The sequence below is a fragment of the Corvus hawaiiensis genome, chromosome 3, assembly GCF_020740725.1.
Source record: "Corvus hawaiiensis isolate bCorHaw1 chromosome 3, bCorHaw1.pri.cur, whole genome shotgun sequence".
NCBI classification, from domain to species: Eukaryota; Metazoa; Chordata; class Aves; order Passeriformes; family Corvidae; genus Corvus; species Corvus hawaiiensis.
Window position 1 is genome coordinate 62,558,741 of NC_063215.1, and position 26,361 is coordinate 62,585,101.

The 26,361-nt window shown below is 42.0% G+C and overlaps 1 protein-coding gene and 1 long non-coding RNA gene across 11 annotated transcripts in view; one reads left to right on the forward strand and one right to left on the reverse strand.

Annotated features, from left to right (window-relative positions):
• Positions 1-1,761: 1,761 nt before the first annotated feature.
• Positions 1,762-6,614, reverse strand: LOC125324076. Of its 2 annotated transcripts, none has more exons than XR_007202788.1 (3): positions 6,543-6,614; positions 3,322-3,419; positions 1,762-2,329 (listed from the first exon to the last, which is right to left on the reverse strand). It is a non-coding gene; the product is annotated as an uncharacterized LOC125324076 (long non-coding RNA). The 2 variants fall into 2 exon arrangements; XR_007202787.1 differs by lacking the exon at positions 6,543-6,614 and adding an exon at positions 4,773-4,886.
• ARID1B (AT-rich interaction domain 1B) overlaps positions 4,744-26,361 on the forward strand; it is a 327,301-nt gene continuing 305,683 nt past the window's right edge. For 8 of the 9 annotated variants that reach the window (XM_048299618.1, XM_048299620.1, XM_048299614.1 and 5 more), the window contains exon 1: positions 4,900-6,813. In XM_048299618.1, coding sequence (XP_048155575.1) covers positions 5,056-6,813 — 1,758 coding nt within the window. In that variant the 5' untranslated portion in view covers positions 4,900-5,055. Of the gene's footprint in view, positions 4,822-4,899; positions 6,814-26,361 lie in introns of those variants that run through there. The other variant, XM_048299613.1, reaches the window with a different exon arrangement.

Sequence of the window (26,361 nt, forward strand, 5' to 3'; positions counted from 1 at the left end):
ACATCCAGCGTGTTTACAGCTAAGGTACCAATGTCATTTATTTTATGAGAGTGAAAGCTGTGTACTGTCAGTTTCACTGTTTCTTCAATGTATCAGTCAACTCGGCAAGCTACAACTGACAATAGGAAGGACCTCCAACCAATGCACAGCTAGCAGCAAATATTTCTTTCGGTTTCCCATGTGCCTCTTGCACATCAGAAGAGATTTGTAAAAGGCAGGAGAATGGGCAAGAAACTTGGCAGAGAACTCTGTGATTACTGTTATACTGAGCCTTTTTTAACTTTTCTAATTTATAAAAAATGGGACCATAAATTATTAATTCAAAGGAAGGATGGCCTTTTCCTAAATTTCTCCAAAATGCAATGATGTTCTCAAACAATGACAAAGGATCCAGAAATATTAGTGTAATTCAGGTTAAAGGCTTAGGTTTCACTGGTGGGTGAACCCCGAAATCAACAATTCCTCCTATTACTGCCAAAGGCAAGATCTTATTTTGATTTAGAAAATTGGTTGGGCCCCTATCTCACCGAAGTGCAGACACAAGAGCTGTTTTTTCACAGAGGCCTCAGTCCACAGAAGCACTTAATCAGGGCTTAACTTTAAGGAAGCGAGTGATCTTATTGGCTTCAATGGATGATTCGCATTTGTAAAACTGAGGTATTTAAACAGTCTATTCAAGTGGTCTATCTAGTATGTTGCATTTCCATAAAAAAATCATGTATGACATTCTCGAGATGGAGATGGTGATGGTTTTAAGTCCTTTTGTTTACGCATTGCCAGAAGAAATTGATTAAATTGCCCAGGATTAGTGGCTGCTAAAGATTGGATTTTAATTAAATGGTACAATGTGTCACTCTCTACATGTTTTAGGCCATGATCTGTTGGCATAAACCACATTTTGTTCAAAGTTCATTTTGACCAGCTAAAATAAAATTTTTACACTTACCTACAGGCTTTACACCCTGGAGATTCTGGCTTATCAGATGGACATGTATGGCAATAGTTTACTTTTTACATTTGTGACTGAAATGTAAATATTACATAATAAAGAAAACACCACTATGTTATATTTATATGTTGACCACATAAGGGATCTTTTAAAGCAAAATTCCATTACTATAATTCCAAATACCAAGTTAAAGCAGTCCTGAGCTGGCTGCCTACTTTTCTGCAATCTGATTTATGCCTTACTGAAATAAATTAAAAGATTTGCACTGACTTCAGAACGATTTCAATTGGATGTTTAACTAGTAATAGGAGTGATAATTTAATAAAAGCCCACATACTTCTCTCTTTTTTTCTCATTAAATCTAATGCAAATCTAAAAGAAGGAAATTGAGAATTACAGGGAATTTGACAACAGTTTCATTAAATTGCACAGTGGGTTTAACCATAAAGCACAACAAGATCCCAATGAAAAGCTTTTTCTTTTGTACACAGGAATTTTTCAGACTCCTGTGTGTAGCCATGTCAAATCCAACAGAATCTTGAACCTCTGACTGGATTCTTACCTCAACAAAAAAACATTTAACTATTTCTTCCAATATCTCTAACGTAACATCTCAGAGCTATTACAATATTGGTTTGTTTTCTGTCTCTCTCTTCAGTGTTACTCTTTGTACGACTTGGAAGGCCAAACAGAAGGATGGCTGCTATACTGCTGGGAAAGGCACCTAGCTTTCATGGGATTGAACTACAGACAGGTGGCCTAGGAGGTCTGTATGAATGTTGTAGCCAATGGTGTAAACAAATTACCAACAGTAAGTTTATAAAATTATGTTTATTTTGAAGAGGGATCCTAGAGCACCAGAGTTTATAGGTTATTAGGAAAAAAATCAAGAGAAAGAAACCACACTTGGACAACATTGGTTTACAGAAAATAATTAAATTGAAGGAACAATGAAAATAGAACTAAAGTGAAACTGTGCACTTGCAATATCAAATATCAACGCAATCACTTTGCAGCAGATAATATGCATGGCAATTAGAGCTTTTTTACATTATATTATAATAAATTCATAATTCATGCATACAATGAGAGCTTTTGGAAAGGAGCATTTGAATTTAACAAACACTACCACTCATCATCTGAGCAAAGATGGCAAAAGGAATTTCAACATTATTTGTGATCTAGAAAATTGAACCATCGTTGTTGCTTTGTGTTGTGCTTCCCTTGCACAGACTGCAGTGCCTTCTGTCTGCTTTAGGGTGTGGCATCTGCCATTGGGGAGGAAAAACTGGCATGTGTTGCCTTTTATAGCAGACTGATTTCATTGTGCTGAGGGCCTCAATTTTATAGCCTCTTAGTTCCAATCTTGTAGCCGAGTTGCTGAAACAAATGGGAGGAAAAAGAGTTAGTGGTATGAACTCTTCAGTTTAAAGCCTCATCCTTTTTTCCTTTTTCCCAGGGAAAACATTTCAAAGTAAATCTGCATTAAACTTTTGCGGGTTATTTTCCCGATTGGAAAGCATTGCGGAGTGTCTCCGGAAGTATTGCGCTCTGCAGCCCAGGCACTATCAGTACATCTTAGCAGATCTTCAATATATGTATTTTTTCTCTAATAGAAATGTCTCAAAGTGTAAGTGTGTAATTGATTTTGTATTTTATGTTAGTGTACACATGTAAAGAAATACACACAAGGAGACATCTATATTTTTATTTGCATATGAAAGACTTTAAAAATCAACTTAGGTGGTTTAATGTGTATAATTAGCGTGCATTTGAATATAGAAAAGAAGAAAATCCAGGAGATAATGTCAAAAAGCCTCACTAACAAAGATGTAGTATTCTCTTGGCAAAAGCTGATGAATGATTTGGCATGAATTCATCTTACAGTTCTGTTATTCTCTCTCCTACAAAGATGATATATCCCTTTCTAGCAGTTTGCATAGAATTGCAATTTGTTGTTGGTACAGACTGTAATGACCCTTGGGTATGCACCTGATTCCCCCCACTAGAATTACTCACAATTTTTTTTCCCGCTCTGTGTTTATATATGTGTAGCTATATAACATTTTTGCACTTGCAAAGGGTACCAAAAAAACCCACACAAAACTGCCAATCAACTGAAAAAACCAAACCCCCAAAAAACCCAATTGTAAAACAGAAGTATTAGCGAGATGTACTTCACGAGCACTGAGACTTTTCAAAACTGACTCCATAATGCAAATAATGTTTCTAACTTTTCAGAGAGAACTAAAATTAATAGACTCTGGAATCACACTGCTCATACATTTATCAATAATCATTGCATGTAACTCAACATTACAGCATGAAGCTTCTGCTCTTAATGTTTTCACAGTGAATTCAAAAAAGCTTACCTACTTGTGACAGCATCTTTCTTGATATGCTGTGCTTTTCTCCACCGTTATGATTGAATCTCCTATTTATCCATTTTGAAATTTGAAAATGTGCTTACCTTTAACAGAGCATATAAATATATTAATTTAAAACATCGTGGTTTAAACCCTTACTGTATTGAAAATGTTCACTAACATCCCAGTTTGCTGTATTCATAGCCAAGTATTTGATCTCCCAAATGCTTTCATTAGTTAAAATGGTCAAAAGGTAATGACTATTACCTTTTGTTATACTAGGGTATCACTTGTATTAAGATAGTTATAAAAAAAACTTCGAACCGTTCTGGTTCAAAAATGTAGGTCAGCAGCAGCTTTCCATTTGGAGCAAGAGTTACTCAGATTACGTATTTTGGGGTTTGTGTTACGTTTTCATGAGTGTCTTGTGCATACTGGAAATTACACTGTTTGGGGAAACATAAAATTATGAAACCGAAAATGTCCCTCTCTCTTTGATCAACTCCTGTTGAACTGCAAATAAGTACACAGAACATATTGAAAACAGCCCTATACATAAAGGCATCATCAGTGCAAATGACCGTTAGAATTTGGAGACAGCTGGACAATGTGGACAACTGTAAAGATGCTACCGCTGCAGAATTTTAGGTTAAATTTTATAACCGTCTGCACATACAATATAAATCTTCAGGGGGCGGCGGGGGGGGGGGGGGGGGGGGGGAATCCAAAACAAGTCTAATTTCTCCGTCACGCAAGCAAAGGTGTCCCGGCCCTCGGCACACGAGGCGGCTGCTGTGTACGGCACACGGGGCTGGGGGGACAGCGTGCGGTCCCCGAAAGTTTGACCGATCCATCTGCTCCGGCACAGCCGGAGCGCATGGCGGCCCCTCGCCTCCCTCCCGCCGAACCGGCCCGCGCGGGGCAGCGCCGCCGGCAGCTCCCTCGGCCCCGCAGCACCGGGGACAGTCCCGCTCCCCGCCCCGCCCCACCGGCGTTCGGCGACCGGGGGCGCCCATCGGGGCCCGCCTCGACCCCTCGCTCGGAGCAGCCCCCGCGGGTTCACTGCTCCGCGCGGGCCGCGACCCCTGGGGCGCACACGGGCGGGACTCTGCTGGGAGCGGGGGGACCCGCGGGGGCTGCGCCCCCCCATCCCGCCGGGCTGCCGGGAGAGCAGAGAGGGGAGCGGGAGCCCGAGCAAGTCCAGCGCGGAGTCCAGTCCGCGTTTTGCGGGTGCGCGGGAGCGATCGGGGCGGAGGGGGCGATGGCTGCCGGCGCTGGCTCGCTCGCTCGCTCATGCCATGCTGGGCCAGCGCGGCTCCGGCAGACGTGTGTTTACCCATATCCGGGTTAGGGAGGAAAGGAGGAGAAAAAAAAAAGTTTCATTTAAACCTGAACAAAAAAACTTTCAACATGAAATCACACAGCGGGAACGGGCACGGACCGTAAGGCGTTCTTACCATTTCTAACCTCAACCACGGACTCGGGGAGGGAAATCGCTGTAACTCGGTGCGTGCGGAGCGGTCCGCAGGGGAGACTCTGGGCTCAGTCAAGTCCCTGCCCCGGCCGCTTCTCCTTCTGCCCCTCTCCTCTCCTTCCCCCCACCCCTCTGCTCGCCCCCCCCCATTTTTGAGGGTGGGAGTCGATTTTTTTGTTTTGTTTTTCAAATTTGGGGGTTTTTTAATTTTTTTTTTTTGTAATTACTATTATCAGCACCAATTTCTCCGGACTCGCAATGTTGCGATGATCATGGCCGCGCAAGTCGCAGCGGCTCCGGCGGGTGCGAACAACAGCAAGGGCAAAGCCCCGAGCCTGCTGGGCGGCCTGGGCCCAGAGCGAGGCCCGGGGGGGGCCGGGGCTCCCGGGCCGGGCCCCGCGCTGGGGGTCGGCGAGGGGAGTCCGGCGGGCGGCAGCATCGTGAATAATTTAGATCACCATCTCCACCACCACCACCACCGCAGCGAGCCGCCGAACATGGCCAATAACGCGGCTCCCGCCGCTGCCGCCGGTAACAACAACAACGCCAGCGGCGGCGGTGGCGGCTCCTCCTCGGAGCCGGCTCTGAAGGAAGGTGGAAGCTCCTCGGCGTTATCTTCATCTTCTTCGTCTTCTTCCTCCTCCTCCTCCTCCTCCTCCAACCCGGGCTCGGCTATGGAGACGGGGCTGCTCCCCAACCACAAGCTGAAGAGCGTCGGAGGCGATCACCCCGCCGCGCCGCCCCACCACCACCATGCCCACCACCCGCATCACCATGCCCACCACCACCATGCCCACCACCCGCACCACCACCACCATGCACTACAGCAGCAGCTAAATCAATTCCCGCCGCCGCCGCCGCAGGAGCCGCCGCCTCAGCACCATCCCGTGCAGAATAACAACAGCAGCCTCGGCGGCGGCGGCGGCGGCGGCAGCGGCAGCAACAACAACGGCGGTGGCGGTGGCGGCGCTGCTCAGCCCAGTGCAGACATGGAGCAGCAGCAACATGGAGGAAAAGACAGTGTTTTGGGCGCTCAGGCCGAGCCCCCCCAGCAGCCGCAGCAAATGCTGAATAAAGGCGCCGACGAGGAGGAGATGCCCGGCAAGATGGGCGAGCCCATCGGCGGCCGCTACGACCACCCCGGCTTGGGACCCCTGGGCGGACAGCAGCAGCCCCAGCAGCCGCCCCCGAGCGCTGGGAGCGGCGGCGGCGGCCTCGGCGGCGGCGGCGGGAGCGGGGGAGGCGGCGGCGGCCCCTCCGCGGTGGGTGTCTCGGAGTTCAATAGCTATTATGGCAACCCTGCCCCTGCCCCTGCCAGCAGCGCTACGGCGAGCCGCGCCGGGCCTTGCTTTGATCAACATGGCGGACAACAAAGCCCCGGGATGGGGATAATGCACCCCACGGCGGCCCCCAACAGCATGGACCCCCTGCAGAACTCCCACGAAGGGTACCCCAACAGCCAGTACAACCACTACCCGGGCTACGGCCGCGGCCCCGGCGGCGGCGGCGCGGGCGGCGGCGGCGGCGCGGGAGCCGTGGCGGCGGCGGCCGCCGGGGCAGGCGGCGGCGGCTACGGGGGCTCCGCGGCGGGCTACGGGGTGCTGAGCTCCCCGAGGCAGCCCGGCGGCGGCATGATGATGGGCCCCGGCGGTGGAGCCGGCCTCGGCAAGGCTGGTGCCGGCGCGGCGGCGGCGGCCGGCGGCTTTGCGCGGTTCTCCGGGCAGAACCAGCACCCGTCCGGGGCCACCCCTACCTTGAACCAGCTGCTCACGTCCCCCAGCCCCATGATGCGGAGCTACGGCAGCAGCTACCCCGACTACAGCAGCCCCAGCGCCCCGCCGCAGCCCCAGCCCCAGGCAGCGGCGGCCGCCCCGGGAAGCCAGCAGGCAGCGGCGGGCATGGGCATGGGCAAGGACATGGGCGCCCAGTACGGAGCGGCGAACCCGGCCTGGGCAGCGGCACAACAAAGGAACCACCCGGCGATGAGCCCCGGGAACACCGGACAGGCCATCAGCAGGACCCAGGTAACTCCCCGCGCTCGGTTAATGACGGCTAATGCCTCCGTGTCGCTCGTGTCGGGCTCTTAGTTTCTTTATAATTCACTTTTTTTCCTCTGCCCCCCCCCCCTTTTTTTTTTTCTTTTATTTTTTCCTCTTTCCGCCCCCCCACCCCCCGCCCTCCTTCTCCTCTGGGCCAGTTTTGCCCCTCGCTGCCTCCGTAGCGAGGGTGAGCCACGCACAATGCGCGGCCCCGTTGGGGCTGGAGGCACCGGAGTATGGCTTTCGCTGCCGAAATTAGGTTGTTCTCAGACCCAATTAATATTTTCCCCCACCACTTTGAAACAGCGTCGGAGAGACGCAGGGCCCGGAGGACAAGCAGCTCGGGACGGACGGGGGCGGGGGGTTGGATTTTGTAACCGGAGTGCCGGACCCGGGGGGCTCCCGGGGGATAACGTCCATTATCTTTCACGGGGCTTTTTTTTTTCTCCTCCTTTTTTTTTCTTCTCTCTTTAACCCGTTGCTTTTTTTTTTTTTAATCTCCGAGCAGAACGAGTTGCGCCGTTGCGCGCTCTCAGCAAATTAGTTTGTCACTGATTGGAGTTACCGCAGTGAGATCCACGTAACGCGGTCGCGCTCCTTTCCCTGTGGGAAGAGCGCGCGCGTGTGTGTGCGCGCGTGTGCGCCCGGTCCGCGCGGGTCGTCCCGGCCCAGTGACCTGCGGGGGACTCGCCCGCCGGCAGGACCGTGCGCGGGCGCGTAACTGCCTTTCACTTCTCCACAAACACACGCGGAAATTTAAAAAAAAAAAAAAAAAAAAAAGAAAAGAAAAAAGGTGGGGGGGGGGGGGGCAGAGGGAAAAGTCCTTGGCGTCAGCGAAGGGGCGCGGGCACCGGGGCGGGCCGCCGCCCCCGCTCCCTCCTGCACTCCTCTGCCCCAGCCCCGGTAACTCCGGCGATCGATCGATGAATGGATCCGATCGATAGACAGGCGCGATGATCGCGGGGCGGCGGGTGCGGCGCAGCGCCTTTCCGGGGCGGCGCGGCGCGGTGTGGGAGGAATGCCGGCTGCCGGGTGAGACCCTTGGAGGAGCGTCCGGGTCTCCTCCGCCCGCCAGGTTGGGAATTTGAATTGTGGAGGTAAACTGGCTGCAACCGTCTCCCGACAGCTGCCTCCGAGTTGACATCTAATCTGCCATCTGATTGGCTCCGCGCGCGCCATTGGGCACCTCGCGCCGCTGATGTAAATAGAGGCGCTGGAGCGGCGCAGGCACTGGAGCCCCCGCCGCAAACACCGCCGGCACCGGGGGGCACCGGGGCACCGCCACCGCCGCGCGGGCACCTTCCCCCGGCGCCCCCCGCCCCCCCAGTCTGCCTGCACGGCGTGCTTCTCCTGGGCACCGATTTATTTGTTTATCTATCTGTCTGCTTATCTATATTTACTTACTTATTTTAGGTTTTCAATTCCGCGCTAATTAGAGGCGGTAGGGAAAGCACCTTGTAATAACAGTGCTTTTGGACGAGGGTTCGGGTTTTCAGGTCGCGCTAGAGCCTTCTTCTTAAAAAAACCCTAACAAGCCCAAACATTTTGTCATGTTGCAGATTACGGATATTATGCGAGGGATTGGATTTTTATTAAAAAATAGAATTTTAAATACTAGTTTCATTGCATTTCTGTTAGCTCGATGCCTAACTCGTGCATGCCTCTTAAAAATACCGTGTTTGCATGTGAGCTGCTGTAGGTGAGAAAATGCCGTGTATTGTACAAAGAAGGGAAGAAGGAACCGCTCTGCCAGGGGTTGTGTTTGTTTCAGCTCTGCAACAAATCCAGATATTCGGGTGCTTTTGGGTTTGAGTTGTGGTTAGAATACTTCAAGAAGCATCGGGAGTTGTTGATCTCATTATTTTTCTACGCAAGTGTGAGATTAGGCTTGAATTCTCAGTAGGAAAGTGAATTGTGTTAAATGGAGTAGTGCATTAGAATTTTATGGGTTTCTTTTCCCTTCAACAAGATCTTTCTATTAAGAACTGTTAAATCTTTTAACAGCTTTTAACAGCAAGGTCTGACAGGAACAAATGCAGGTGTATGCTTTTGGAGTCCTCCAACGGCTGGATCTTTCCATAAAGTAATGATTTGAATCTGGAGAAGTCGCTGCTTAATATTGCAGATGGTGTATTAATCCTGGGAAAAAAAGTAGAAGCCCTAGATGGGCTGTGTGTGTGTTTGTCTACTTCCAACAGACCACTCCTGTCATGTTTTTAGTTTTTATTCTGTTTTCCTTTCTGATTCTTCCAAGAAAATAAGATTTGTGTGTGTGTGTGTTAATTTTTATCTTTTTTTTAAATTTGGAATGGTAAAAGGGTCACTGGAAGCCATAATGTAATGAGGCCTCGTATGCATAACCTTTCATAATTACTCTAAAATATTTGCATCATCTCCTTTTAAACAGGTAGTTCAGAATTTATGGCTTTGAAAGCTAGGAAAACCGTTGTCAGACACTGTACATGCTAGTTCAGGCTGCTGTTTCTTCATGGCAGAAATTGTTTAAAGTATTTTATTTTTATTGGAGGAGTGAGAGTAAATTCATTTATATCCTCAGTATGACCCTTAAAAATACTTCCTTATATTTATGGGTTTACATCCTCTCTTACAGATTTCTTTTTTTTCTGGTTGGTGGTTTGTTTTTTTTTTTTTTTTTTTTTTTTCACCGTAAGGATTGGCATGCAGCTTAGAAAGAATAGTCTGGCAAGAGCACAATTTCTGTGATTATTTTTAAAATTATTTTTTATATTTTCCTCAAAAAAGGCAAGATATCATTGTTTTTTGTATTATGATTTTTCCATTTAACCAGTAAGTGATTGAGATAAAAATTTTTCTTTGTTTTTAAATTAATATTTTTAATGTATAAAATGGGTTGTATCAAAAAATAGTTGCCATTAACTTGCAGAACACAATTGGTTTTGTACATTGCTATTTCTTTTTAATTCCCACATGTCAATCTCCATGTATGTTGTATCACTAAGTAGAGAAATTGATTGCTTTTTGAAAGAGAAAATTGGAATATTTAGTCCAGCACTTGAACAGAAGGCTTCTCTTTATTTTTTTTTAATAATCATCTGTGTGTGCTCTCTGTATGTGTATACACACATTAGAATATGCTCACTTGTCATGTATCTTTGCAAAGCAGATGTTGATTGGCCCCTAAGCCTATAAGGAACTATTGTCCTCTGAACAGAGAAAAAGGACCAACAGTAGGATACAACATCTGAGATGCTTGTTCAGGAAATCCTTGCCTCAGCATGGGTAATTTTTGTGATATGCAGAACTATGGTGTCCCACTCTGAACTGAGGTCTGCATTTGTCCAGCCTGTTTGTTAAATTATTTAAGAAAATTTTGCTTCCATTTAATTTAATCACCTTACTCAATTGTGAGATGCAATGGAAGCTTGCAAAAGAGGCCTCCTGTTTCTGAAGAAACGCACATTTTCAAAGCAGATGGATGTTGCTCACACAGATACATTGATTTGGTGGTGGAGAGGTTGTGTGATGCTAGTACAGTACCTTGTCATTCAGATATTTTGATTATTGATTAATCCTCGACAGCATACAGATATTTAGAGTCCTGAGGCTCTTTTTATTCTTCACTTCTGATTTGCACTGCAGTAGTTAAACACATCAGCTGACCTCTCAGTGTGTGCTTTATATATGTCTTTCTCCTTTGTGCATGTGTGTAGGATTTATATACACCTACACAGAAGGAGAGAACCTGGGTCTTTTCAGAAGTACCTGTATAGCACAAAATACAGAGCAAGTTTTAGAAAAAAATCTGTTGAGCTGCTCTGAGTTTGTGTATGTATCGTTTATTTTGTAGCAGAGAAACTCTGAATATGCCTGGTTCTGCAGCTCTTTTTATGCCAAATAGATTGCCCGTATTGAGAGTTCTGGCTAAGCCGAGGCTGCAGAATCATGTCCTGTGCCTGAAGGCCATTAAACAGCTGTTAGTGTGGTGAATAGATTCTTGATGTCTCAATGGGAGAATAAAATATATTTTTCCCTGTGCAGTTTCAAATAAACAGTTTAGTATTCACATAGCTTCTATTTAGAAGTAGCAAATAGCAATATTCACAGTTAGTAGCATCTATATATATATTACGACCATATATTTGACACTTTGTGGTTTGGTGTTCAGTTATTGGTTTCTGTAGTAGCGCTTATGCCTACACATGGAACAGCAGAACCCTGTGTACGAGATACAATAAAGAAAGAGAGATGCAAACCTGCTTCTATTCCTGCTTCCATAATGTAAGGATTCTTCAACTAAGCAGTCAGTTACTGTCTTTTTGGCATTCTGATCTGAATCTTGGGGGATGAAAACTAAGGCATTTTAATCCATTGCTAAATTTTCTAGTTACATATGTAAAATAACATTTTTGAAATTACTAAGCATGGTCTGTTAGGTGATGCTTGTTCGTTCTGAAATAGTATCTTAGTTAAAACTAGATTAAATTCGTGCAATGAAAACAAGTTTGATTAGCTACTGACAGATCTTTCTTACTTTTTTGCCTCAAATACTGTCACAGGTATTTTGACATTCTAATCGTTAAGATGAGAATAGCAGTAGTTTATTTACTCTTATGTCCCTAAGATTGTACCTGTGCCCTAACCAGTTACATCTTTCCGTACTTCTTCAAAATGTGCCATTTATCAGGAGGCTTTGAAGATTCTCTGTGGATATGTAAAGCAGTGTTGCCACACTCACTGTGCATGCATGCTCAAGGCTGCAGAATTTCAGTAGCATGTGTTTGTGGTAGGCTAACTTGCTAGAATATATTTTAGAATTGTGATTATTAAGGTACTTGGGAAAAAAACTTTTTTCTTTCAATTTTGGGGCTATTTACATAGTGTTAAATATATGTTTTGGTATGACTGAATGAGTACTTTAATTAAACTTAAATTAAAAGTATACCTTAGTGGTTTTCAAATTTGTTTTGAAAACTAGTTAGAGAAAAGTGCTGCTAAGCAGTGTTGTTTTTGTATTGCTTGGTGCTGAGAGAAGCAAATAAATGTAATGCACAAAAATCTTGTGGAGCCAATTGTATTAGAGTAAAATTTACTTTAAGGAAGTCTTACCTGTTAATAAATCTAAAATTATTTTTTAGTAGACCTGAAGGGTTTCTGTACACCTGATGTATGTTTTGCCATTCAGATCATAATGTTACCCTTTTACTTCTTCTGTTCCCCAATCGTACTTGTTCATGCTCAGTTTCACACACAAATGCTGATATGCTGCCAGAGTGCAGCAGTGTTTGTGTTGCAGGTGGGCCAGAGGATTTCCGCTGTTGTACTTCCAGTTCTGAGAGTGTGGCATCCAGTGATCCACCAGGAACACGTCAGCTCCAAAAAAGCCAAACCCATCCAGGGTGGTGTTCCACTGCAGTCGAGGAATCCTCAGGGATGAATGTATCTTAAGATACCTGTGTGAATCTGCGAACAGTGGGGACAGTAGATGGCTAATTTGTACAGTATTGATTTTAACTACCTTTATCTTCTTGGTAACAATATTCCAAGTACATTTGATGTTTACACTATTTTTCTAGAATGCCTTGGACCACAGTAAAAAATTATTCTTTCTGTTGTACAGGGTGGGAAACTGAGGCACGTAACATCCAGTTAGCTTCAGACAGGCACACCTGAGGACAGAAGTCTTTTGGAAATAGCCAGGGTCTTGGGGCCATAAACTCTAGCTTTTAAATAAATCCAATCTTACTGTGAACACATTCTGTTGTGGGAGAATGTAAGCTTTACTGGCATCTGTTCATCGAGTAAGAAGACAACTGAGCAAAACAAGGGATTTGTCTGCTGTATCAGTACAGTCACCTTAAACTAAAGGCACTGTAATCCAAAATTTCAATATTTCTTGTACTGTTTTATCATTACATACACAATGTCATCTATATAAAGGCACTAGATTTCTCACAGAAATTAAACTCTGAGGAAAATTCAGTTGAACAAGTGCCCAGGAGCTTAGCTAGTGTCGTGGAACTTGTCTTTTGATGACTATTCTGCATAGAGCACCAGTGTGTGCTGGGGTGGGGTGCGTACGGGGGTGCATGCACAGACTTCCTTACCACCAAGTCTGGTTGTTTTATCTGGCAGATACATTGTCTTCAGTTTTGAAGTGGACAGATTTGATGTAGAAATCACAATTGTTATGTCTTGTTTAAAGATTGCTTTTCATGTGGGTATTGTTCTTACTGCAAATATGAAGTATCTTGTAGCAGACTTTGTATTCCCAATGTAGGATGCTTATGTTATCTGAAGGTGCCTGCAGTTGTTTTGGAAATTGTGAAACCTAAGGTGATTGTTCTGATGCTTTTATTAAAATGTTTTATTTATGTTTATGAAAACTATGTGAAATCTGTGTAAAAGTTTTTGGCAGGCATGATTTGAAAGGGTGTTGATATATTGTGCATTTATATTCCATGAATAGTGGAAATGTTAGTTTCCTTATAAACTTAACAAGTTTATGAAGTGGCTGGATTTCTGAATGTGTAGTGGTCAATTTGTGGATATGAAATAGAGTTTGATGTTTTTGCAGTGTGTATAAGGAATTGCTTTCAGTACAGACCTATCAGTGTGTGATCTACTTTCATATTACTTTTTGCATTTGAGTCATTGTGAGTTAGTAACTACATCAGAAGGACTAAGCATGTGTAGAAGTATGTAATCTATTTATTAGTTTATTTTCTCCAATTTTAAGAGCTATTAATTGATCTTTTGCACCTGAACATTCACAATTGCCAAATGACATCCTGCCTTTAAGAATTCACTGCTGTGCTCTGTCTTCTCGCTACGTTGTAGGCTTCTCAGGTTTGAAAAGATACTGAATTTAGGTTTGTGATGTGGTAATTGTTTATGAAGACATCCATCTGAGTGATAGGCCCTCTGACACTTCCGTATGTAAGGCTGTGTCACTGATCTCCCCTGCCACCCACATCAGTCTCTTTCTCACCATTGGAGGGTGGGGAAAGAATATTCTTCTAATATTTTTTTACCTTTTTTTAATTAAGTAGATGTACATGGGATTTTTGTTTGTTGCTAAAAAAAATAAACATGATAATGGGAAAGATCCTTGATGTATAAATTCCTATTTTTTTTTGTAAACATGCTACTCATGTTGCTATTAGGGTCCTGCAAGCTTCTACTTCAATTTTTTATACTCATGATTTTTTTTGTTTGGTTTGGTATTTATTTTAGGTATCTGCTTACTCAAAAAATAAATCCTAAGTAGCAGGTCTTTCTCTTGGATGTGATTCTGTCAAGTTACTGAATCAATTTATTTGCCCTTTAGAGACCATGTGGCTAGGTTCACATGTGAAGTTCTGTTGTTGTAGCTACATAGTTAGATTCAGGGAATTAATTGCATCCTTGACTAATAGCTGTTGTGGCAAATCCCTTTGCATTTAGCTTACCATTGGGGTGGTAGTGTATCTTCGCTGCCAAAATAACAGCCTTTATAAGAAGCCTCTCCTGAGGGGTTTGCAGGTATGGCTGTTGAGGTATCTTGCTGAGTTTTTCAGAAGGTAGATAGTTCCACGACAGGTTTTGGTCATGTTTTTAAAGGGCAAAGAGATCTGTGTTGCATGGCAAAGACAGGGCTGTCTTGGCTGTAGCAGTCCCTGGTACAGCTGTCTTTCACAGAAGGACCTGAAGTTGGAGCATGGTTTTTCTTTGTTTGTTCGAGTAAAGAAGGGAAATCAGTTCAGAAAATCCCAAAAGGAGGGATCCTGTTTTAAAACAATTGTAGTTATATGTGCTGTTCCCAGTGTGGACATGGCTTAATTCACAGATTGATTGAGTGGAATAGTGCCTTCTTTACACAAGCAGTGAATTCAGCCATGGTAAGTAAATTATGTGACTTCAGGAAAATGGTATTAATAGAGGATTGGTGCAGGAATTCTTGATATCTCTCAGCTGGCTGCATGAGCTAAAGATAGCTGGTTTCACTGACTGATACCTCAGTTTCCCTATGTTAAAATAAGGATAATATTTGCCTTATTTAATAATTGGAGTTTGATGTGCAGTTTTAATTACAGAGTAATGCACAATAAATAGGCAGCCTAAATACTTGTTACGTGTGAAGGTATTCAGTCTGCACTGTGCCTTCCTCTATTTGTTTGGATGGGATCTGAGACTTGGTGTTCCCAGCATTGATCATGTTATTTGGTTACCTTGTCAGACTTACTTGTTTGTAAGCACGATACTGAAACATCAGCTCCGAAAATTTCTTTTGAAAGCACAAGGACAGGATTTGTAGTTCTTAAATTTTATTCTTTTAAAGTTAAAAATAAAGATAAGGAGGTTTGTTTTGACAGCATCAAAGGAATATGCTGGTTTGTTTGCAGCCTTTGATTTGGATGAAATGTATGGAGTTCTGTATTTTCTTGTGTGTAGCAATTTATGTTGTGAATATTTTGGATTTTCCGTTTATATGAAATGGTAGTATTGATGTCTTATTTTCAGGCATGATTTATGGAAAATAATTGTGCTTTTGTAATTTTTTTTTTTAAATTCAGTGTTTCTTAGTTGGTTGAAATTCCCAAGTGAAGAAAAGTAATAAGCATGTTCTTTAGAGCTGTTGCTGTTTTAAGTTTATGGTTGGTCATAGAAGCTATTTAAAGAAATATTTCTGGAAAAATAGAGGTAGGTAGGTATATTTGAGGCTGTTTTAGCTGCGTACCAGCAGTACCAAAATAATTTTACTTGGCAGTTTTACTTATATTTGAAAGTCCTTCCTTCCTATAGACAGATAGGTCGACTTCTGTGAGGCAGGTACCTTCTTGGTGCCCGGCATTTAGTGGCCATGGAACGTGCCGGGGATATGTAGATGCTACTTTGCCGAAGCTGTGCCTGATTGAGGCGTTCGCCTGGCGGGACACGGGGACGGGAGAGGGGGGCACGGAGGCAAGGCGGGGTCCGGGCCGGTGGCAGCGTCTGTGCAAGTTGCACACACGAAGCGAACCTAGTTCACTTGTGTGGCGTCACATGATCAAAATATTTTCCCCTTTGCTGCTGCCAGAAGCTATCTATTGCTTTTCAGCAGCCTCGCCGCTCGGGCAGCGGGCCAGGAGCTCCTCCCGGCCGGCGGGATGCCCCGGCCCTCACCGGTGGGACCGGCAAGTGTGGGCAACATGTTTGTGTCCAGCAGTTGCCCTTGACTCTGCGGCCCTTAGTTGCCTTTGGAAGAAGGTTTTCTCTGCGTTCACATCTAAGGTGCAGCACTCTGTGGAGTATTTCTAGCATTTTAAGTGGCACTTATTTTATATTTAAAATTCTTGCCAATAAAGAGATACTGCATTTGTTTGTCTTGTATGTTGCTTTTTGGTTTACAATATATATATTTTTTTCTTTTTAATCCCGAAGCTAACACACATCTCTTGTGATAGCCCCCCCCTTCCAGCCTGGCACAGAGCCGGTTTTCCTACTAACAAACTGTAGGAGCTACTAATTCAGCAACATTTCTGAGATTTTTAACTTTCTGCAGAATGCTCTTTTTGTTGTTGAACATGTGGTATGCAAATACATGGGGAAATAGTGCTATGGAGTATTTTGTTGTGGCTTTTTTTAAGTATTAAAAACACATTTTGCTTTTCTAATAAACCCCATAACCAGATCTTTTAATGTTTTGATATAAATAGCAATTACACGAACTGAGATCCAACCACAACTAAAAAAAAACATTTAAAATCGTTCAGAAGAAAAGTTCCCAACTTAATTGAGATTTTCTTTAAAGAGGAAGGGCTGATTGGGCAGCAGCATCTGAAACAAAGTGTCTTGCATTTTAGAACAGTGTTCTTGAAGTGGTCGAGGTGTTGGAGTAGAGGCCAGTATTTACAGATTTTTCCAAGCATTAGCTAGGAATCTAAAGGCTATTTCATCCAAAGTTGTTGAGAGCTTTAAGTGTGATTGCTGATGGCAATCAGAACATTTTCTGGATTAACTGAGACCCTTGAAAAGTTTTAGATTTAGGTACATGGACTGGCTTTTTCATATATTGGGACATTTAGGGATTTGGTTGTTCACAAGAAACTTGCTAAATGCAGGACTTTGAACAAGCAGTGGAGAGGGATTCCCTGTCCCAGGAAGACTTTGCATAGCCACACATTCCTCCTTTTAGTTCTTCAGCTCATTTCAATAATAATAGTAACAATAACAATGCACTTTCTTATTAAGAGGAAGGTTGAGGAGGGCCTGATCGAGCTGTTACTTTGCTGGAGTGTGGTTGAGAGAATGGTGGATGCAGTCTTCTACTTTTTCTGCAGATGCTAATGTTGTTATGTGTCAGATCTGTTGTGTGATGTGGTTGCTCAACACCCTTCCTCTGTGTTTACCCCTTCAGTGAGTGAGAGATTTATTTGTGAGTTATTTGCATCTGTTTAATTTCTTTTCTCCCCAAAGTCATAGTACTTTGTTTTATCCAAATGTCATAATCTCTTTTTGCTCCTTTGTCTTGTGACACTTCTTTTTCCTTCTTTAAACTATCCTCAAATTATTTCTCACTTTCCAAATCATTGGAGTGACAGAAAAGTTGTCCTTACTGTCTTCTGCAGTTTTAACAGTTGTGCAAGAGTGATTAGTATGACTGTATAGCCATCAAGAAAATAGCTTTTGAGTGGTTCTGGTACCCATCCATCTCTAACTTGTATTTGCTCCTCTGTCCTCCAAGTTGACAAAAGTTGTTGGGCAAAGAGTGGCAGCAGGGAAAGTGTCTTCACCAGCCAGCTTCCTGTGTAGGCTTTCCTAGTTAGCAGAGGTCAAGTAGCATTTAAGAAAAAGAAAAAAAGCCACTAAAAAACCAACCAAGCAAGCCCCCAAATCCTGGCAAGACTTGACACTATAATAGTAAAAATTGTACAAGTAGTTAGTTATCTGTGGGTGATGGTGCTGGTGTTTTTGTTTTGGGTTCCTCTGTTGTTGGTCTTCTAAGTAATAGCAGACTTAAGAGAAAGGAGGGAAACAAACGAAGGAAACAAAACCAAGGTGAAATGTAAGTGTTGACGTTCATAGTTAATTTACCTTTTACCTGGCGTGGCAGGTGTGATTAAAAATATACATATATTTGCCCAAAAGATATATGAAAAGATGGCTGTATGAAATTCAAGTGTGGTGTTGCTGTACCTGTGGAAAGTGTAGAAAAGACTGGAATTGAGGAGAGGGAACACTTTGCATGCAATTGTCTATGTTAAGTACTGATGTGGTGTGCTAGATACATTCTATGCAATTTTATAGTACTTGATACTTCATTTCATAGATTTCCTTTCCTTTTAATTATCCTCAGGAGGTCAGGGGTGTAGAGAGCTGCTGGTGATGGTTGTTTGTAATTCCACAGTGTCATATTTTATTTGAGGGAATGTATCTTACAAAGATGGTGAATGAAGCCTGTTTAAAAAGTGAGTTGAGGTTCCATTGTTCAAGGAGAATACCTTAGTAATTCAAGAACTGAGGCCAATTTCCTCCTGTGTGATAGTTTCCAAATTCTGTTGCTTTGCCTCTAAGAAGTCCTAGATGTTTATTTGCAGCAATCTTGCTCCCTGAAAAAAACCCCCACAGCGTCTGATTTAACCCTCTGTGTTTCTTTTCTTTACTCCTGCTTTTTAACATTCAGTTTAAATTCTTTTTTTGCTTGGAGCTGATGTCTTCCTTCTAGAGATGGAGGAAGAAAGTAGGTGCTTTTTATTAAAGGCTGCAGCTAGTTATGGCATCATAATAGAAAATTCAAATAATTATGATTTCTGATGACATTTTTACTTTCTTGAAGTTCTTGATCTTGCATATGGTTGTCTATCTTACTCGAGCAAGTTGTCTCAGTTTGTGTGCCAGAAGTAGGAAGAAATGTAGTTTTCCTCTCCAGAAGTGGGTTTATATATATCCAAAGAGACAATGAACATGAGGGTTTTGGGGTTTTTTTTCAATTTTTATTTTTTTCCCAAGTCTTTGATACTGAGCATTCAGTAACATGTTTTGTTTCATTTTTAGATTAATACTTAGGAATAAGCAGTGAATATTTTTTAAAACTGAGTTCAATCTGTATACATTGATCAGAAGGTCCATGTGGGTATTCCTCAGAAAGACAGCTTTTTGTCCTTCTTGGCTTTTGAGGATCACACGCTGAAACAAAGAGCAAATCAGCAGGAGAAAGGTTGTAATACATAAATGCATAGGCAAATATGTGTTGAACCAAATGGACATCTGCTTTTTGTGTAGATACCAAGCCAGAATTTCTCTTGGGAGAACTGAAGAAAACTTGAAAATCTAATTTGTTTATTTCTGCATTTTTCAGTAGCCTTTTGTTACACTCCTTGAGTACTCTTACCCAGTTTTGTATTGCTAAAAGATCTTGCACCGCCATGTGAGTCTGATGGTTGTCTGAAGCTGATGTAAGACTTCACTTCTGCTGTAAAGACCATTTCCCACCTTTTTATCAGCTCCCTGCTGCTTCCCTTGTATCATAAGGTGAGTCGAATCAGCTCGAAGATTTGTCTGAAAACTAATCCTGCCAAACAAAACCTGTGAATGTTTAGCTTTCAGCCAGATCATTGAGCAGGTCTGACTTGCAGCATAATCTTCGCAGTACAGAGGTAGGGAGAATATGGCCAGTTCGACTGAGGGTGGGCGTCGGGGCATGACAGCCCCTTTGGTGGTGGTACAGGCTTCTATCAGCCTAAACTCCTTGCTATATCGCCTCTTGAGTGTAAAATTAGTCTATAAATAATGACAGGCAATTTCTTAACATTTCTCTGGAGCAGGGAGTCATTGTTATCCCTCTCTTAAAAGGAGAGAAGCTGAGGCAGAGGGTAATATTGTTTTTTTCCCAAGGATGATAATTACACAGAATGCATTGATTGCAGTACCCGAATAAGCTGTGAGTATCTTTGAAAAAGAAGATTTCGAGGGTGGAACTCATCCAACCATATGTACTGTAGGCATTTGTACCTATCTTTTTGTGTATCTTTGGTGCAAGAAAATAGTCAGATCTTCATGTGAATCATCTCATCCTAAAGTAGATGTGTAATGCAGGTCTAATGAATCATGCTTCTACAGTTGCATGTTTTTCCCCTCGCTCTAAAGAAGGTCTGAGCCGATAAGCTCAGGTGTTGATGTCAAAGGGCAGATGAAATGAATTCCTTCCACTATTCATATTGTTTTCATACAGGCAAATGACTCCAGACTTGTGTTGGAGTTCTGGACTAACAGCTTCCTCTCCTTGTCCTGCTAACCTGTTGGAACTAATGATTTTCATACCCATTTCCTGTTAAGCTTGATAAATTTCTATTTTGTTGTCCTTTGTATAACACCTATTCAGAGGGGTTTTCGCTGCTGCTTTTCTTTTGGTATGTCAATTTTTTGCATGTGAGAACTGTCAGTATTGTTTATTTTTGTCCAGCATATTTGCAGACATACTATACTGGCATACTGGCAAATTTGAAAATACCAGGATGAATTTCCAGATCAGTTGACCTTCATGCTTAGGTACGCAATTTCCTCTGTACAGAGATGCAAGCTTTTGATTTGGAAATAGGGCAGCAGTTTTGTTGTGTAGATGCTGCTTCACAGTCCATTGAAAACTCTTTACCCATTGCTGGCACTTCAGCTGCAAAGAAGTGGGCACCTCTGGGAAGGAGCTTCCCTGCTGTGGTGATCCTCCTCGCCCAGCACGGGGGTCTCTCTGTGAAGCTTCCTGCAGGCCAGCAAACCCAGTGAGCACTTTGGAGGGCTGAAGGGCTGTGCTTGGCATGGGGAGGAAGGAAGGGGCAGCACTAACCAGAGATCTCTGCCACAGACAGTGGCAAACAGGGCATGTGTGTGTTCTGAGTGCTAGGGATGTATTCCAAGGTGATGAAACTGGATGTTATGCTGAGGGATGAAATTGTTTAGGACAAAAGAAAACACAGGGATGCCTATCCTGCAAAGAGCTCTTCTTGGCAGTATCATGTTTTCAAAATGGTTAAAGAGGAAAAAACACAATTTGCTAAACAGATTTACCTGCGCTTCCTGAAAAATGGGTACCGTAATCCTTAATTATGTCTAGGCTCACTTAATCTTTCTTAGTAAAGTGTTTAAAATGCCCAAGCTGAAGTATTATTGTGATTAATAATTTCACTGGCATCTTTGTAGCAGGATGTCAGTGCTTTCCACTTTTTGGAGGCTGGCACAACCGTATTTTTGTTTGCGTCCTTTTTAAGGGATCTTTCTCATGAGCAGTGGCAATTTATTTGGCTTAAGGTTAGGTTTCTGAGTTAGGTATCCTTTGAAAAGTTGCTTATTTTCAAAAGATTCTGAGGAGTCTTCTGTAGTTTTAAAGTTTGTATCTCTTTTTCAGTTCTCTCTTACAGTTTGAAGTTCAACTAGTGGTATGATTTTCAGATGTACTATTTTCTCCCCAGTGTGTAGAGGGGGAGGAGGAGGAGGAAGCATGGCTTCCTCAAGGTTGACTGAAATGTTTTAACTTCTATAGCAAATGAGGTGAAAATGAAATTGTCAGAAGGATAGAGACTAAATTATTGACTTGACTGTTTAAAGTGGCTGGGGATGTACTATAAAAGGTGCGAGTCTAACAGTCGAATGTGTAAACAGCCCCTTATTCCTTCCTTGTACCTGATTTCTCACCACTTGCTTTATACGATGAGAGCCTAAATCAGTGTGGGAGATATCGCAGCCATTCTCAAAGTGTTAGTTTATGATGTCTCCACCAGAAGAACAATCTATTACCATATAGAATAGCAGAGAGAAAAGTATTTTCAAGGAAGATTAATTGAAGTAATTCATCACTTTAAAATGAAGAAGGTGCATCAAACAAAAATAAAGGCTAAGTATTTTATGCACCTCTATTGGAATTTGATAACCATTTGTTTTGCTAGAAAATATATGTGGACTGGGCATCTAGTGCTTGTCTACACAGTACAACTATGTGCTATAATTATATGCTATAATTATACCAATATAACTCCCTATGGAGACACTCTTATACCAGAATAAGAGTTTTTATGGTTTATCTTACTCTGCTTTCAAACCATGTAAGCTTAAGAGGGACTCTTATGCTGGAGAAAGTTTCCACACTGAGATAGTTATATTGGTATAATTATGCATTTTTTTCCTTCAGTGTAGACAAGTCCCTTGTGCCTTTTCAGCTTTGAACTTCAGTTAAGAATTTCTTGGATGTGATAAGTGTCTAAGCATTTTTATAGTATATTTTTATAATGGGACTTGGGTATTTAAACCAATTACTTAGGCCAATTAACAGCTTCCTGGGTTGTGGATAACAATAGGATATAAAAAGGGATCAGAATTCATGTTCCTAGATGCTTGGATGTATCTGTATGTTTCCCCCCGCCTGTGATTTTACCAGTACTCAGCGTACAGTGCAACGGGTGGAATAGTGTGTGGCTGTCTAATGAGTTCTGTGTTGGACACTTTTTGTCTCCTGTTTCTCATTATTCCTTGAGTTTTGTTGTGCTGTGGCTCTAATTGCATGTATCTCCATGGATCACAGAAAGAAGTTTCCTTGATGAAGTTGAAAAAACTGCTTCCAAAAATGTTAATTGTTTAGAGAATTGCTGAAATTTTTTGATCTTTACACAAGACAGGACCGTAATTGACTTGCTGGGCACAAGTTGTGCAAGGAGCAACTCAGATTGGATTCAGAGGAAGGGGAAGATGCAGGAACCCTGCTGGTATGCAGTGCAGTCAGGAGAAGGGTGATGATGTGTAGGTGTGTTCGGTAGGGGTGATGTCTCTTGCCTGGTTCAGTCAAAGGTGGGTGCCTAGAAAGAGGTGAGTGCCTAGAGAGAGGTATTCACATGGATGGTTCTTTGAAGCTGGCCATCTTCTCTGGTTCTCTTCTGTCCATATCTCCTTTGCTGCTTAGCACACAGCTCATCTCATCCTTACATTCACACCTCCCCAAAAACAGGAATATGTAAACATTTTTTACAGTATTTTCGCAGTTTTTGTAAATATCAACATAAATTACTTAAAAACAGTTTTTCTTTTGTATCTTTTTTTACTCCTTATGAAATGATTGGTTTGAAAAACATACCTCTTTTTATTCCCTTAATTTTCTTTTATCAGTGTATCTAGTAAGTTTGTAGTGTTGTAATGTCCATGTGATCTTGTTGTGCTAGAAATTGAGGATTGTGACTTGAAATGAAAAATTGCAGAGATGGGAGAAGTCTTATAATAAAATAGAGGTGATGTTATACCCTCCAAATCATAGAAGAGCAAGGCTTGAAGGGACATCAAGAGGTCATTTAATCTATCCGTCAGCTCTGAGACAGGATAAGGCAGACCTAACATTCATGGCAGATGTTCATCTGTCCTGTAGTGGTAACAGACTGAACAAAAAAGAATTATTTATACTTACTCTTTTCCCTTGTCTCCCCAAAGCTTTGTGCAAGCTGAACTTTACATAGAATTGGTGTGAGAGGATATATGGATTCCTTCAGGATTATTTCAAGTTTCTGAGTTATTTCTGTTTTTTGGAAACTGTTTTCTGTCAAAATAATCTGATGATGTTTGTGTATTTTTGAGTGTGTAATAATCCCATTTTAATTTTATCTGGTTGTCTGTTGTTCAGGTGTATTTCTTCCTGAAATGATTATTTCTCTGTGTTGGCTTTGTAACCAGTGTCTCCTCTTCTTTGGCATTGAGCAGTTTACTTTAAAAATGTGTAGCATTTCATTTTCATACTTGACAGTATTTCTAGTGTGTAATCAGTTTCAGTTTTCCTTTTTTATTTGATTTCTTTTTTCATGAAAGAGCTGAGCAGAAAAAAGAAAACTAACTGTGGGTAGGAGTGTAGAAGTGAGAAGGGGAAGAATGTGTTCAAGATACTACGCAGCAGAAGAGCTGGGTTTAGCTGAAATGTCAGGTTAGATATGAAGTGAATAGTGTGGCCTTAAGTAAAGATTTATATTCTTTGAAGAATAAAGGGAACATATGTTTCAGAATTTTACATGTGGTATCTGCAGCTCTTTAATCTAAATTGAAGGTTGCAAATGAGTGTCAAATGAATAGCATCTTTCTAAATAGAACAATACCTGAAATTGGAATTGCAGATACTTTGTTGCTAAAATGAGTCTTTGGGTTTGTTTGCTCCATTTTGCCTTTTGGTTATATCAGCTGAGAAACATCTGTCTTTGCTGCTAAATGACCTCTAATAGACTAGGCCAAGTGATTTTGACAGAGTGAACTGTCTTGAGCCCTCAACAGCTGCAGGAAGGTGCTGATGTAAGTTGCCACCTTGGAGAAGGTTTAGATGTAAATATACTCAAATAGCTGTTGCCCCCAGAAATAGCTTACTCAGACTTACAGAAAAGATTCCCTGTACCTGTACTGCTTCAGTGTTTATGAAGATGGTGATTCCCTTCTCTTTTCTTCCCATCTAATCTGATTGTTAATTTTACTTCTGTTCTAGATTTAGTAATTTTGGGAAGTTGGGAATATTCTATTTTGGGTTGTGCCCAAAGGGGGCTCATTAATCCTGAAGATCCTCTCTAACAAATAAAGAAGTTTCTCTGAAGTGCATTTAGAAAGCTGTGTTGGTGTTTTTGCATGATGGCTGATGTGGGCTCTCTTAAGGACTGGGAAATAAGAGATGGGCATAGAAGTGGAAAGAAGCCAAGAGTTTTCAGGCAGAGAGAATTTGAAAATATAATGGTTTCTGCTGTGGGAGAGGGAAGGCAGTTCTATGAATATGGCATAATCAGGTTTCCTGTTAAATAATTTTTTTTTGGTTGAGAAATACTGAAGAAGTGGATCAGCTTTCCTGCTTTCATATTTCTCAGACCAGATATGTCTCAAATGCTGATTTTTAATTTAATTTTAAATGGTGTGATATTGAATGAAAATTATGATCATATATTGAAAGCACATGCCTTCTTTGTAGAGAAACTGAAAGTTCTGGATAGTGGTTATACTAAAAGTATGCATTTAATTCTGAATGTCCTATATGAGTTGTTGCAGAGGTGTTCATACCCATGATTAAACCTTTTTCTTTATTTCTGCACTTACCTGTGTGTATGTGTTACATGCATGTGTTTGAGCTGAGATGCTCTGGGATGTTTCATAGTCTGGCAGGATTTGTGGAAGAATTTGTCCCATTTGTTGTGATTGCAAGAACAGAATGAAGACTTAGTGACTTCTGCCAGTTTTGAGAAATAGGTGAAGGCTCTAGGGTAAACCAGAATTTGACCTGGTTTAAACCCAGGTCTGACTTTTTTATCTCTGAGTAAGCCACAGTGAACTCTGTGTTAACATTGAGATACATTTTTTGGAGGTCATATCTCTAGAGGTCTTCCAAAGTCATTCCCAAATCTCTGCAAAATTTTAACTTTGTTTAAAATGTGGGAATTAGAGCTGACAATATTTTTAATTCAGCCATAGCTTTTGAATTACGATAACAAGAAGTTATTTTGCTTTCAAAATGTTTGTATAAATACATACATGTTGATCGATTTTTTAAATTGTAGAAATTAAAATTTAAAGATGATCAGATCCCTTAATACTTTGAGTTTTTGACTTGCTATGTTTGTTTCAGTCCAGCTGCTACATGCTAAGTGCACTAGTAGTTTTAGAATTACTTGGATGTTCTCACCACCACCTTTAAAGTGAAATTTACAACTCCTCAAGTCTTTGTCCTTTTAATTCTAAAACCCAGATGAAGTGTAATCCCAGGAGTGTTGTTTCGCTGTTGCAATGTAATCTTTTTCAGATGATACATGATTTAGTTGGAAACAAATTAGCAGCTATGAATGCCTAAAGAAAGCAATTTAATAAACAAGATTTCTGTAATACCTAATCAGAATTGTAAAATGATACTTGGGAATCAGTTACATTATACAATAGAGCGGGTGTGAATGTAGGCATGTGTGTGGATTCATGGTTTCTAGTCACATTGTTCTCTCAAGTGACACAAGGGTTTCAACCTTCAGTTTACTGTTTCTTCTAATTTATAACTTAACTATTAAATATTTTCAATCAATAATGAAAATTCCCACTCATAACTGTAGTTTGTTCTGGTGATTGATTTTAATTTTTATTTTAACTACTGACACCTCTCTTCATTTTCTGGTGCTTTAAATCACCTGTTGCTTGCTGGTGAATTTTTGTTTGTTTTGCTCCTGCCCAGGAACTTAGTTCCGTGCTGCTGACAGTGTCTGTGTTGATGAGAACGGTCATTATAAACGCAAAATAATCACAGGCAGGTACTCACCAAAATTCTATTGCCCCAGCTCCACAATATGGGTATGTAGCTCCAGATTCATTATCTGTTTGTAGTTAACCCTTGGAATGAGCTGACGCTGCTGGTATGTCTCTAACTGGGACACTGGATCTTTGTGATGTTCAACCAGTGTGATACAGAGATCATTATGGAATTATGGTAAAAAGAGATGAACTAGTGAGTTCCCAGGTAACTTAAATTTTTGCACTATTTCCAACCAAGTTTTCTCAGTCTCTACAGGAAGCAGTTTTAATATAGAAAATACGTTACAAGAGAAGTTTCTTGGCAGTTGAAGA